General features: G+C 39.1%; 1 protein-coding gene across 4 annotated transcripts in view; it reads left to right on the top strand.

The window, feature by feature from the left end:
• TAPT1 (transmembrane anterior posterior transformation 1) overlaps positions 1–8,211 on the top strand; it is an 89,555-nt gene extending 81,344 nt beyond the window's left edge. For 3 of the 4 annotated variants that reach the window (XM_090035635.1, XM_090035637.1, XM_090035634.1), the window contains 2 exons: positions 796–956; positions 5,531–8,211. In XM_090035635.1, coding sequence (XP_089891761.1) covers positions 796–956; positions 5,531–5,760 — 391 coding nt within the window. In that variant the 3' untranslated portion in view covers positions 5,761–8,211. The remainder of the gene's footprint in view (positions 1–795; positions 957–5,530) is intronic. The other variant, XM_090035636.1, reaches the window with a different exon arrangement.
• Positions 8,212–14,951: the final 6,740 nt, after the last annotated feature.

The following is a 14,951-nucleotide window of genomic DNA, read 5'->3' as shown; positions in this document are numbered from 1 at the left end:
ACCATTGTGTTCCTATTTTGTAGTCTTCAGCTGTGTTCATCCTGGAGGTTTTGGTCTGAAAATGTTACAGAAACGAATATGTAATATTCTGTTGCAAGTAGTAGTACTTAATGCTTACGTTTCAAAGCCCTTTACAAAGGTGGGTAAGCTTAATTCCGTGTTGCAGGTAAGATGAAACTAGAGTCATCATTTGCTAAAGGTCTCACAACAAATCAATGACAGATGTAGGAAAGGAACCCAGGTCTTCGATCTCTGCTGGACCACACTACTCCCAACATGTTGGAGGTGAATTACTACAAGTAGGACTTGTAGAGTCCATGGACCATCACTTGTGAAACTGGAGGCTACCATAATCTGAGTGAGCTCTTTTGAGTTCCTGGCAAGTTGCCAAGATCACCCCTAGTTGAGAAAACTTGAAGGTGTCATGTAAAATGTATTTTATGGATTTACTGTTAGTTTCAATATCCCTTCCCTATTATGTGTTTAAATACTTAATATATTAAATTTAGGCCGATGCTTTTTTATTAAGCAAACAATGTTAAATGCCTAAACAAATGTAACTAACTAAAATATTCTTATCTGGGTCTAAGTGACTTGTAGGAGCACTGCAACCATCTTAGTGTGCGTTTTTTGTCTGCCAACTGTAAGAAAAGGAAGCTACATGTAATCTTACAGTTGAAAGGGGTAGCTAAAAAATAACAGTTCTTGAAGAGAACAGCAGCCGTATCCCAAACTGTTGTAATATGAGCATTCAGTAATGCAAAATGTGTAAGGTGTACCCTTTTAATTTTCCAGATTAATATCACTCAAAGTGCTTAATAGCATTGTGTTACTGGGAAAATCATGTCAATATGTAAAAGAGGCAAAAATGGAAGAGAAATTGTTCAACCCACCCCCAGCTAGCACCCCAGGCAAACCACTCAGTAAACCCCAAGGCAAATTTAAATCTACTCAAGGTGAGTGTTCTTCCTCTCTTCCTCCCCCCTGCCCCCCTCCCTTGCTTATCAGTGAAAAGGAAATTTTGTTTCCAGATTAAACTTTGAATATTTAATCATCTGTTCTCTTCTCAGCTGTTAGTCAATATGTTTACTGCACACCTATACCACACAGTAACTGTGGCATTACCTATACAACACCATATCTATGCTTTGATTCACACCTTAGGCCTTGAAGCAGCCATCTAACAAAAGGGATCACAGTTTTGGAATTTGTTTTCCATTGCTCAGTGCTTTATCCTTTTAAACGTAAATATTCTCCACCACAATAAGTTTTTTATCCTGGCATGGAGAGGAGGTAGGAACATAAAAATGGGAACACTTACTATACCGTCTGTGGCTGTCAAATGCAGTCATTTAGAGAAGTAAAATGTTGTTTCACATTTGGCTTTGCACTGACCGTATTGACATTTTATAAAGAAATGTTTCACGTTTTTACAAGAATACAGGTAAAGTAAGGCATGCAACAAGTACAGTTACTTGAAATTGGCATGAGTGTTGGTACTAAAAAGGTATCTGAAGTCTAACAGGAATTAAAATTGTTCCTCTCCCTGTTTTTAGCTTTCTTAGTTTGTAGTCTGTTTCGTAGCACATTAATATCAGGGGTTATAAAAAGAACTATACTGTTTCATTAATAAATAATTGCAATGGTGTTACATTTTATATCCCCATTGACCCTTGGGAGGTGGAGAAACAAACCTGCACTGTTCTGATCAACAGAGTTGGATTGTTTATCTTTTCTGTAAAGAATTCAATGAAAGCCCCTGAGAATTTAACAGTGAGGTTTTATTGTGTTACTTTGTGGCTTGCCAAAGTCTTGAACAGCATGAAATTTAAGGTGCTTATTAGTCGTCACAGTGTCTCGCCAGCAATACTAGAGTTAAGAATCTGTCAGCATTTCAATTATAAAACCCTGCATCTCAGCTGTGTCAAATCACATTGGGCTGAAACTCTGTGCCCACATTTATTGTAAAATGGTTCAAATCCATAACATTTTTGTTTGTTTATATATATATAGTTCTCCTGGATGTCTTTTGCCAAAATCACACAAGGAAATGTTAGCATAATACCTGGGCTAGCTTTTTAATAATAGAACATTGTAATTCTACATTTGGATGTAGGACTTGATAATTCTTACTTAAAATTGGCCTTAAAGATTACAAGTAGCTTTACTGGGGTAAATAAATCTTGAAAACTATTTTTAGCTGAAGCACTAGCAGGCTTAGCAGGTCAGTCAGCAAAGGGCTTCTGCCTCAAATGACACAGTTTCGTAAGAAGCAAAGATCTTTATAGGCCTGCAAATTTCTCTCAAAATATCCCCAACTTCTGTCACATACTCAAAGGTGAAAGAGAAGCTTTATTTTTTGTAAAACCCATGACTTCATTTTATAAATACAATGACTTTTATAAACAATTTCTTCAGTTTTCCAGTCTCCCTCCACTATTACTACTAGATTCTGCAGTATTGATTAATCCCTATGCATGTTTATAACATTTTTAACTGCACAGCATCTGTTGTGAACAATTGTCAGCAAAATTAGTGTCAAGAAATTAGGCTGATGGAAATGAGGCTAAATTATTGTATAAGGGCATCCTATTTTTGTCTTCACTTTTCTCATAGGAACATATATATTTACTTGAATAGAAGACAGCCCGGATTATAAGACAACCCTCCTCCCTGCCCCCCAGTAATTGGATTCTGTATATGGAAAATTTATAATTCTGTTATAATTTTCAAGGTATAGAATCTAATTATTAAAGGTTTGCCTTGAATTAGTCTCTCTGAAAGAGCCAGGAAAATAAATCTGGCAGATCAAGTAGCCCCTCGCTCTCCACTCCCCCGCCCTCTCCCTCCCCCCAACCCCTTCCCCCGACAGCCCTTTCCCCCTCCCCTTACTGTCAGACCTTGCTCTCCCTGAGCACATGGAAGTGAGGAGCACATTTGAAAACAATAACCCTGAAATTAAACATGGCTATAGCAATTTGCATATAGTACCCATACACTTCATCCAAAATTGCCTGTTACCTTTTTTCAAACCACTTCAAGTTCTGGCATAGGTACTCCATAAACACTTTTCAACAGCAGTTTGACACCTACTTAGATGTAATATAAATTGTGTATTGTATTAGTCCAAAGGCAAAAAGGTTCATGATTTACCATATAGTTCATTGGGCTGGGCCTCATTAGGGTCAACAGCATTTTAAGCCATGGTGAGCCATGACATTGCATACTGTGCACCCAAAATCCCTCTGTCAAGCCTCTCTCTGACTAATTTGATTAATGTGGCCCTGCCCTCTGCAGTGACCCCGCAGCTCAGCATTGCTCAGTGCTGAGGATTCATGTAGTTAGACCCCACTCATGATTGAAACCAGTGTTCTTGTTAAAAGTCCTGGGATGCCCCAAAAATGTATGTGCAGATGAGGTGTAGGGCAACCTTGTCTGGCTTCAGTTTGTGGAGGGCAGGGCCACACTAATATGAACCAGCCCGGGAAAGGGGCCGACAGGATTTCTGGGTGTGCAATATTGTGGCTTGCCATGACTTGAAAAAGTGTTAGCCAAGAGGATGACTGCACTTAATGGGTGCTACCATACATCTTATTCAGATGGGTTGCACTAACCTATCATTATGGTAGGTTCCAGTCAGCATGTTTGCATAACGTGGGCCATGCGTGTTTTATAGTCATACCCAGTGCTGCATTTAATTAACTTTACGGTTAGTTTTCAATGCTGAGCACGTGCTGCTTTTGGAAGCAGTTTAATGATAGACGTTGTATTTATTGAAATGTCCTTGAATGCAATTGCAAGATGAAGAGCTTTTTTCCCCATGCCATTTGGGGTGGGAGGAGAAGAGGGGCTCATCTTGTATTTGAGTCAATATGGTATGTAGATGCCTTAAGTAGTCTGTCAGCTATCCCTAAATCATGTCACTAACTGCATTGGTAAAAACTGGTAAACAGTTTCCACAGAGAAACAATTTGAAGGAAGATACTAACCTTCACATTGAAACCTTTCAGGAAAAATATTTTTATGCATGTATTTTTCCTTGATGTGTGTACACTGTTTTATTTATATAGGAATTGAATAGATTACTTCAAACATTTGGACTAAAAGCAGTAGACAGCATATTACAAATGACCATAAGAGGCAATATGATGAAGAAATGCTTTATAATGCCTCTGGTACTAGTAATTTATACATTGCTTGCAACATTTCAGCTGCAAACTCCTAGTTTGATGTTTATTGCTTCTGTCGGATAATGTTCTCTTGGCTGGGTTTGATGCATCTTTTCAATCTATGCCAGATGTTTTCCAAAAATTCCCCGAAAATACATCAATTATCTTGTTTCTAAAAGCCAAAAAAGCTTGACATTCTCTTTGCCAACTTCCTGTTTTCAAAAATATATTTTAATAAATACAATATAAGTATCCAAATGGCGTGTGTTAAGAATTGCATTAATAAAGCCACTATTCAGCGGTTAGAAATCCTAGCGAATCGGGGGCTTTCATAGAGTTATTTTGAGAGCAAATGTTATACAACTCAATGTATTTGTTCCTATTTACCATGTTGTTTTCTCTGCTGGATAAAGCTCAGCCATCCAGCTGTCAGTACAGATATCTAGGATTTAAATGCATCCATGCATCTAGATTTTTCTATAGAAATTGGATCTGATGCTAATGTTTACTAGAAACAGACTTTTACCATGCAGTTGGTGGAGTGACAAAGTACTATACAAATCAGCAAAACCAAACAAATGAGCATATGGTTTCCAGTACCACTTGCAGTGGCTGACTCTAAAAAGCAGGTGCTTTTTATAGTCTCTTATGGTACCTTGATATGATATACTTTTAAAAGTAGATCACTTTGCTGATTCACTTTGCCCTACCTGAGCTTCTATTAAATTAATGTGCAAATTATTTCTTGCATTAGTGATATGGATGTCTTGCTGGATAGAGGGCATTTAAAGAGCCATGGGCCCTAATGACAGTTAAGAGCCCAAGCAAATTTTTAATTTAGTCACCTGATTGAGACCTGACAAATTTTATCCTGGATTCCAAAAATTGAGTGTCCTGCCATGAGTGATGTGCATGACATGAAGTGCAGTTTTGGGGATAAATTTGTCTGGTTTCAGTTGTGCAGCTGCCTACTACATCTAGGATGTGGGAAGCTGGGAACTCCCAGATATCCAATTGTTAGTGCCACACTGAAATTAAAGAATGATGCAAAACACCCATGAGGACTTCTGCATTTTTGTGTTCATTACACAGTGAACACGTTTCAGAAATGTAACATCTAGGAGAGGCTTAAGAATCTGTATCGGTGGTAACAAAATGAAATAGGTTGACCGTGTAAAATTACCTGATTTCCAAAAATGATTAATTTGCTTTTCTGTTGCTTTACATAGTCTGTGCCTAACTTCATCAGCCCTCAACACATCTTTGATAAAAGATATATCTGTTTTGAGTGTGTTGACCTGCCTATACCATTAACTAATAGATTTTTTAAATGCTGGTTGTTGTTGTTGTTGTTCCAACAGGAATTTCTACAGACGAAAGTTTATCTACATCAGTTACCAATCAACCTGTACATCAGAAAGAAAATACTACATCTTTACTTGTCACAAGCAATTCTGATCAATTCCTGACAACTCCTGATGGAGAAGAAAAAGATATAAGCCAAGACAGTTCAGAATTGAAACAGAGATCTTCAAAGAAAGATTTGTTGGAGATAGACAGGTTTACCATTTGTGGAAACAGAATTGACTAGATTTTATGGATAGATGTTCCATGGATACTGAGTGACTGGGGCTGCAGATGCTACCAGACTATGGACAGTTGCCAAAAAAGGCACTTAAATATTTATTAAAAAACTTAAATTATTAATGGCAAACAGATAGTAACTTCTTTCTGCACGTAACCTGGCTTGGTAGCTGGGTCAGATCAAGTAACAAATATTTAACTTGGCTCTGTGGAAAATGTGATGGATCATGAGAGCCTCTTGTCAATTTGACAGTTACAGTATCCCTTTCCTGGATATAGACTGAAAAAAATCAAAATCCCATTTGCATTGTGACACCGTGCTTCCAGAACGTATTGCTTTTCTTGAAGGTCTTTCCAGTATAAGGATACACCAAGAAATGTATGACGGCTCTAACAGGAAGCTTATCTTTCCAGTCATGTTATTTTCTTAAACAGCTGCAAACAGTATACTTAAAAGCCAATGCATAAAGCAGCACTGGCAGGTTTAAACAGTAAGTCAAGATGATTATTCTTGTCACCGGAAAAATCTTTGAAGATGTATCTGAACTAATCAGAATAAAATACTATCTTTAAATGAAGAGACCTCTACTGCATAGCATTTTATATAAATACTAAACCAATGAGGAAAATGGATCACAAATATAAAAAAGTGAAGGTTCTGCATAACTGGGCAAATAGCATTATCATTTTTCTGTTCAGTTATGGTGTGTTCTGCAAAGCAAACTCCGTGTGTTTTTATAAACATTATACAAAGGCTTTTATATAAGCTGAGGGTTTTCATTGCACTTAAGAAAAGTTTCAAAGTGGCATGTCATTGAAAGGAAAGGCAGTGTTAATTTTGCAGCAACTTCTGCTGCTGGTGCACTGGAGCTATCTGGAATTAGTACAGAAGATCTACACTGCCTTTGGTTTAAACTTTGATATGTATTAACTTGGCTGGAAAAATGCCAATAGATATAGTTGTATGGAAAATCAGACATGCCCATTCTAACTGAGGAATGTTAAGCAAAATTAAATGGATTTGAATAGCATTTGTTATGAAGTGCTTAAATGCATCTTAATTTCTGGTGTGGGGGCAGGGTTGGGGGGTGAAATCTAGAACACATTTTGTCCTTAAATTAAGAATGAATTACGTTTCAGCTCAACAACTGAGCTAGAGAACAGCATCCCAAGACAATCTTTATCTTCTAATGAAACATGCATACGTTATTAAAATACAACATTAACATCTCCTCACAAATCTTTCAAAGATTTAAGTAAATTCCAGTTAAATTATAGCGACTGGGATTTATTTTGGTTTTTGGAAACAATGCAAATATTTCAGTACTGAACAAATGACAGAAGTGGTCTAATTTAGAATCGTCACAGAGTGGAAAAGCCAGAGTTTAAAGGCTGGTTTATGAAAAGGACGTGGAAGTTCAGAATATGTACCTACTTCCTAAAACTATTACTATGACAGTGTGGAAATGAATGTACAGGAGTGTTATGAGGCTGAGCAGAAGTTGCAGTGCAAGGTGGGTTTATCATACAGGGCAACTTTCTCTGCTTTAAAAGGAGCTTGTTGCTGCACTCTCCATCTTTTGCTCCCACCAACAGCACCTGAAGTAATGGCCAAAATCACTGGAGACTATTAAGGGAGGATTGTATGGGGGAATAAACTATAAAATTCTTTTATTTTGGATGTATTTTATATTCATTGAGCAATTTAAACATTAAACTTAAATTCAGATTATCTGTGAATTTGGTGTAAATTTTTTCAGTTATTTAGCAGTTGCTAAAGGAAGCTTGGAATTTTTTTTCTTTTCTTCTGTTAAATGACATTCTGTACCAATTTTATAAGTGCATCTTGTGTGAAACTCAATAAAATTCAATTTTGTAATCTTTGTTTAAAAAAGGAAAAGAATAGACTGGATTTCTTTGTTAATGTTGCTGGTTTTGAGTAATGTGACATCTACCTGTTAATTTTGGTTTATTCTGAAGGACTAACATTTTCAAGCAAAGGACAAGCAACCCATAGTACAACTGATATCTTGTGTTCATGACATTGCTTTTAATGGCAACTAGCTTTCACCTATGGAAGAAAAGCTAGAGGAAATGCTGAAGCCTGATTCCTGTAGTTGTTTAGAGGCAATCACTTGACATTCGCTCGGTTTAGGGAAAAAATAGGTTTTTGCTTCGTGTGTACTGAAATCGTATTAATTTTTGTAGTTTTATTCTTGTGTTTTGCCATAAGCAATGTTTCTTCTCCCCTAATACATGACAGACCCACAAAAACAAATGGATCTAACCACATATACAAAGTGTCAAGTGTAAAAAGTAAACAAAAATACTGTTTTCCCCAACTCTTAATTGAAAAAAATCTTTTATGCAATAATAGAATTTTTAAAAAGTCATATAGAATGACAGATTGCAGATATATGCCAGTTCAATAAACCTACCAACCTGTAATAATGTCAAACTGTTTAACTTACTCTAGCTCCTTTATTCTGTGTCTGTGTGTGTGTCTATATATAGAGAGGTATGCCTGAAGTCAAGTACAGGTTTTCCTTGCTTTATGCGATACATGTGTTCCTGGCAAACGGTTCATAACTCGAATTCGCATAAAGGGAACCCACTTTACAATGTAACAAATAGGGATACATTCCAAGACCTTGACTGTACTGACTCCCAGACCCATTTCTACCACTTTTACAAGACAGTTTTCGTACTCGCCAACAGCAGACAGTACACACAAGCACAGGGTGATGGTGAATGTTACCATAAATGGGGATGGCAGTTATAGAAACACATTGCAGACAACAAGTGAGGAGCGTAGATTTATACAGGAGACAATATTTTGGTGCACGTCACTCCCACAATGCACCGTACAAAGCAGCTGACTGCAGACTTCCAGCGCACAGATGGCATAAGAGTGAATTTACCTTGCATGTTATGAATTTTTGGTATAAAAAGGGACATCGCATAAGAGTGAATTTGCACATACAGAACCCACGTAAAGTGAGGGAAACCTGTATACCACTGGTTACCAAACCTCTTGGACTTGCAAACAACAGGCAGATCTAAACAATTCTCACAGTCAACCATCCACATCCACCCATATCATTATACTTCTAATTGAAAAGATGGTGAGGGATGTGGTACAATTCACAACTGGCTGTGAAGCACTTTTAAGTGACTTTGCAGCCCACAACATGGGCACCACTAAGGTATACATATAGTCCTTTGTTCTGCTCAAGTGGCTGGATGATTGCTGGTGACTTTTCATGTAGTTGTTCTGATGTCTGAATTATCTGTTTGAATTCTCAAATTTACTTTTACTAGAAAACCTTTGAAAGAGGGCTGGTTGATCCTGCGGACTGATTCTATCAGATATTCTCTCTCCATGCAAACCTTTGAGAGGTGTATGCTGAGTAGCTGTGGTACACATGCAAATCAGATAGGAGCCATGTGTCAAATCGCTGTCAAAACATACCCTTTTATGTTAGATTTTATCCTACAACAGCATGCTGGCTGAAAGATCTGCTCCCCCATTGGTATATCCCCACTCCCAAGTATTCCCTAGAAACCTAGGAAATTAACGCATTAAAGCTCCCTTGCAAAGCAGTTACGGTTGCTATAGATACGGTATGTTTTTCAACCTCCCCCACCAGAATAAGCTAACAGGAAGTAGGAATTGGACATAACTCTTCTCCACCCACAAGTACACCTCATTCTACTGTGTACTACAGGCAGTGCTCTACAACTTGAACATCCCTCTGTGATCCCTCAACCCCTTTTAACTGCCCTGCTGCAGTTGACCTTAGCTACACTTCTACACAACCCTTTATCAAGTTGTCCTTTCCAAACGCATCAGATCACTCAATATTACTAGACTTGGGGACTGTATAGCCTGAGCGCCACGGTGTAGACAGGCGAAAATGAGACCAAGTGAAGGTTTCAGTGCATGATCCCTGGTATTGAGGCTTGAGTTAACATCTGTGCTTAGGTGAATTGGCCTGTATTGAATAGGGTGGGTTTATACCCTACATGATGAAGAGAAAAGGAGATGATTCTGGAGGTGGGTGTAGATTGTTCCTGACATCCCTCCCATCACATTCCTTTGTGTTTTTTAAAAACTAGTAGAAAAGGTCAGCTATTGTTACAAAGTGTTACTTGTAGGACTTTTTCTCTGTTCCTCCCCTGTTACCTGCCTCACCCTCCCTTTTACTCGAGCGTTCATTTTTTAATTCTATCTTTGCTCCTTTTCTTTACCGAAAACCTCCTGGTAACTTTGTATTCTAGTTGCAGCTTCTATTTTTTCTTCATTGTCTCTTCCTCTCCTTCTGCTTTTCTTGCTTCAGGTATTTTGCTCCTAGAAGAGCATTTTTCTAACCTATGGGTCTCATGCTTTTTATATATATATATATATATATATATATATATATAAGCACAGATAATGATTAAAGTGAACAACAAAAGAGCACAGCAGTTCTACCTCTCAGTTACAGACCATAAAGTTTATTGTGGGCAGCCTGTTTCACTGGATCAGACAACAGCTGGGGAGGGAGATGTAAGAAATCTTCACTACTTATTTTTAGCAAACTAGCATTTATTTCCTGTGCTGTAGCAAAGACCTATGGTGTTCAGGGGAGATGACCAGGATTTTGAAAAGAGTTTTGTACCACAGGGCTGTACAGACTTCTACTGCTGAAGAGTCAACCAGTCAGTCATTTATATTAACAATGATTTCTCCATTTTGCCACGTGATGTGTTCTTTGTACAGCACTGTTAGATCTACTGGCCATGTTCTTCCCTTGTGCAGTAAGCTTCTGCTAGATTCTGTCCCTGAATGGCTCAGCATATAGGTCTGGAGTATGGGGGGGAAGTCTTTTCATTTGGATATTGGTCTGGTACCTTTCCTCAGCTAGAGGGAATGTAAAACAATTCTGAAAAATATATATAATTTTTTCAGAATTATGCTACATTTCAAGTAAACCTGCAGCAGGTGCTTTATACACTGAACCTGTCCCCTGCCACTCTCTACAGCATGTTGTCTGTGAACTTATAAAATCTATTTCAATTTGCCAAGTCATTGTATTTCATATTCCCCAGTAATATGTAGAAGATTGTCAAAAAGCTGGTTAGAGTCAAAAGTGCTCAAAGCTCCTGGGAACTCAGATGTGATTACCAAAATCAGGTGAGCATTTTATTATAGTCTGTTTGTTCATACAAGCACAAGTTCAGTATTGGCTTCTTAACTCCCTTGATCTCCACAAGTAAATAGTTTATTGAAACGTATTCTTCAGGTCTCTATCATATAAATTGAATTAAGATGCACATTTCTTTGTGCAACTTAATAACAAAATAAAATAAACCCTGAAGTATATAAGCATCTAAAAATAACAACTGAAATTGTGTGGCAAAAAAATAAGAAAAAAAATAACTTGAGACAGAATGCTTCAATTTAAATTATAGACCTACCTTATCCATGGGAATTCAAATTCTGTCACAGTCTAAATAAATCCAAAAAGATTGGCAGATGTCTAAAATGCCAACGTTTTAATCTTCAGCTTCATGGGGAAGTTCTGTCCTCCTTGGATAACTAGTGGGTTTGCAGCTTTATGCATTAGAGCAGTGGTTTTCAACCTTTTTACATTTGCAGAACCCTAAAAAAAATTCAAATGGAGGTACCAGGCTCCTTTGGATGGTAAGAGAGTGCATTCACATGCTTTTAATTGATCATAGTCATCTTTTGTGGACCCCCTTAGATATAGTGTGTGGACCTGCAGGGGTCTGCACACCATGGGTTAAAAACCACTGCATTAGCAAAGTAAAATCTGAAGAGGGTTAATTTTTAAACTCGTGAGTTAGAAATTATGAAAATAGCTAAAAGTTTGTTGTCAACAACCATCAGAAACTTCTTCACCTACAAAAACTAGCATAAATGAGGATGAAAATGAGGTTTTAGAATGCTGATTCTCAATCAGGGTGCCACAGTACCCTGGGATACCTTGAGATCTGTTCAAGGTGCCCGAGGATGCCACATAATAGTAGTACTGTTAGCTGTGCAAATCTGATTCACAAGATAAAACCAAAAATTTCCAGTAGGAATTCATAGTTGGAAATATTCTGACCTGCTGAGGTCTTTCTCAGTCCTTTGCAACAGAAGAAGTGTTTTATTATTGTTTTGTAGTTAAGTAAAAATTGAGAGCATTTCTGAAGAATGTCTTGAGTCTGAGAAAGTTGAGAATCATTGAAGAAGATCTTAACCTGGGAACTCATTACTGTATTTACTCAAATCCAAGATGAGGTTATCCCTGCCTACTGCCCCCACCCACCCAGTCCCTCATTTAATATGGGGAAGAAAGCCCCTCATCTTGGATTCAAGTAGGAAGTGGTGGATGGCAGGCAGCTGCTGTGGCTCCCACTCCAGCCCTATTGCTCCTGCCCCAGGCCAGCCTGGTAACACATGGTGGCAGCTCCAGGCTCCAGAGCTTGGACTGAAGCTGCCGCTACCACTGCTGCCAGGCTGGGCTGGGGCCATAGCAACAAGGATGGAGCAGAGCCAGAGGGTAAGTGTTGGGGGGCAAAGCAGGGTAAGGAGTGCAGGCATGGGGATGGTGCAAATAGCAGGGGGTAGGTGCTGGGGAAGAGGTGATGATGGTACAGGTAGCAGGGGACAATGTGCGGTGAGGCAAAGGGAAGGAGTCAGGCTACTTGACCCTGCCCCACCATCTCCCCACTATCTATGCCCCTGCTGTCTCCTAAGCACACCCAGCTTTCAAATAACTTTGTGTCCCAGTTGCACACTTCACAGGGATTCTTGGAATATTTAGTGCAAACCATGTATGAAAGATGCTTCTGTTCCTGGTAAAGTTTTTGAATGCAAAGTATGCTTTATCAGGTTACTTTACTTTGGGACAGAGACAAGCTATTGAATGCAACTAGGGCTGTGTGAAATTTCAGCAGCCATTTCATTTCAGAGGTGTTTGGCCCATTTCGGCACCCAAAACACCAAATCCAAAATGAAACAGAAGGCTCTGAAACGAAACAAAACCATCTGAAATGTTTTGGCGGCAGATTTAAGGGAGAACAGAAACTCAGAACAGGGAGGGGGAAGGTGGGGAGGAAGGACTGCTTTGATTGACATCTGTAGCTGACCAGTGTCTATGATCTGCCCCTGAGGTCCCTTCCAATCCCAGTGCTCTTGGGGAGGGGTGGCAGCCTGCTGTTATGCCACATGCAGATCTGAGGGCCCGTGTCCCGCAGGAGGAGTCCGGTACAGCCTCACAGCCCTCCTGGGGGGTGCAGGCCTCCAGATCTGTGCAGGGGATGACAGCAGGCCGTCACTGCTAGCTGGGGCCAGCTGTAGCACCCAAATCTGCTCCACGCACCCCATGACAAGTGCCGGGAAGACTGGTGCTGCAGCTGGCCCCAGCCAACAGCAACCGCATGCTGTTGTCCTGCATGCAGATCAGGGGGCCTGTGCCCCACAAGAGGAGTCTGGCACAGCCCCACAGCCCCCAGATCTGCACGCAGGATGACAGCAGGCTGCCGCTGCCAGCAAGTGATACGAGTTGTGTTTTGAACAGTTTGAGGTGCAGTTTCACAAATCTCCCTGCACCTATCTCCTTGAAACTTGGCAAGCTTCGTGCCCTCAAAAGGGGCTTCTATCCCGGAAAATTTAATCTGAATCAGGCAAGAAATGACTAATTTATAGGCATTTTAGTGATTCCCCATTATAGCCTATGGCGGAAACACCAAAAGAGCGTCAAAACTCTGAAACAGATTTGGCCAAATTGAAACGGGACAATGAGCTGAAACACCGAAATGAATCGTTGTCCCTCCAAAATATCGAATCTGAAACTGAAGCGATACGTAGCCATTTCTCACAGCCCAAGTCCCAAGTATGCAGTTGATCCAATAAAAGATATCCCCCCCACCTCCTTCCCCAATCGTCCTTCCCTCTTGTATAGTATATAACTGTTTCAGTTCTTTAATTTTGTTGGTAAGAAATTTCCTTTGCTTGAAGTATACCATTTTAAGTAAGCAACCTGTTTTTTTGGAGGGCGTCATGTCCTTAAATCTCATCTTTATGAAATAAAAGTACTGTACTCAGTGGCAATTCTAATGCTGTCTCAGCTCTAGGCTGGAAATCCAAATCAGATCCAAATTGTTTCATATTTTCTCCATTGTCAAAAAGCTGGTTAGAGTCACAAGTTCTCAAAGTTCCTGGGAACTTAACTGTAACTACCAAAATCAGTGGAGAAAATATGAAACAATTTGATTTTATTCATCATGTGAGTGCAATAGAGCTTACGACAAGTCTAAAAATTATGCAACTGAAATTACTTTGCCACATATCTTTCTATAACTGAGTGCACAAGTGACACTTGTTTGACAAACCAGAGCAGTCTAGCACAAGTGAGGAAAATAATCTCATACATATGAAATCCTGGCTTTGTGTTTCGAATTGACCTCTTTCTAGATATTACGCTGCTTCTTAAAGTTCATCTTTAAATAGCTTCTGTAAGTAAATTAGAAAGCTGGACTATTTGTCCTACTGGTGCCAAGAATCATTTATCTGACAAGACTTCAACACAACTGTGCATCTGAAACATACTTTTGCTTGACAAGCCTCAACAGTTTAGTTGTATAGAAAATTCTTCAGCTAGATCATCTTCCGCTTAGATGAAGGCCAAAAGGAAACTCTGTGTATCACATGAAAGTTAGGAGTTTGGGTTTCTGGGGGGAAGCGGAAATGCAGTGGTTTGTCCTTAATAAATAGTATGGGAGTTTCTTAATGCATCTGAAGGGATTATTTCTATTTGCCCTTTTCACTCCAGGAAAGCAAGAAATGTATCTGTGTAGCTCATTTGAAAGATAGATTTTTTTACCTCCTTGGCTGCATATTCTGCTTTATGCATTGGAAAAAACACTGAACCCAGAGATCTAAAAGTGACCTCCCTGAATATACAGCATGAAATTTATCAGTTGGGTGTATGATCTAATCATTGATCTCCAGGAAAACCTGATACTGGCAATTTTTTTCCTATAATAACAGCATTTTTGCAGAAGCAGGCCATTTTCATGCTTTCAGTTAGACTTGGTATCAATTCTGCTTTCAAGTTGTTTAGTCTTTCATTTTCATTGTAGGTATCCTGCACTCCATGGGCGCATCCAGACAAGTGTGCACGTGCCTGTTGTGGTGTCTCTAAG

This window comes from Crocodylus siamensis, chromosome 2, assembly GCF_052110815.1.
Source record: "Crocodylus siamensis isolate JL-2025a chromosome 2, ASM5211081v1, whole genome shotgun sequence".
In the NCBI taxonomy this organism is placed as follows: domain Eukaryota; kingdom Metazoa; phylum Chordata; order Crocodylia; family Crocodylidae; genus Crocodylus; species Crocodylus siamensis.
This window is presented reverse-complemented; position numbering and strand designations above follow the sequence as displayed.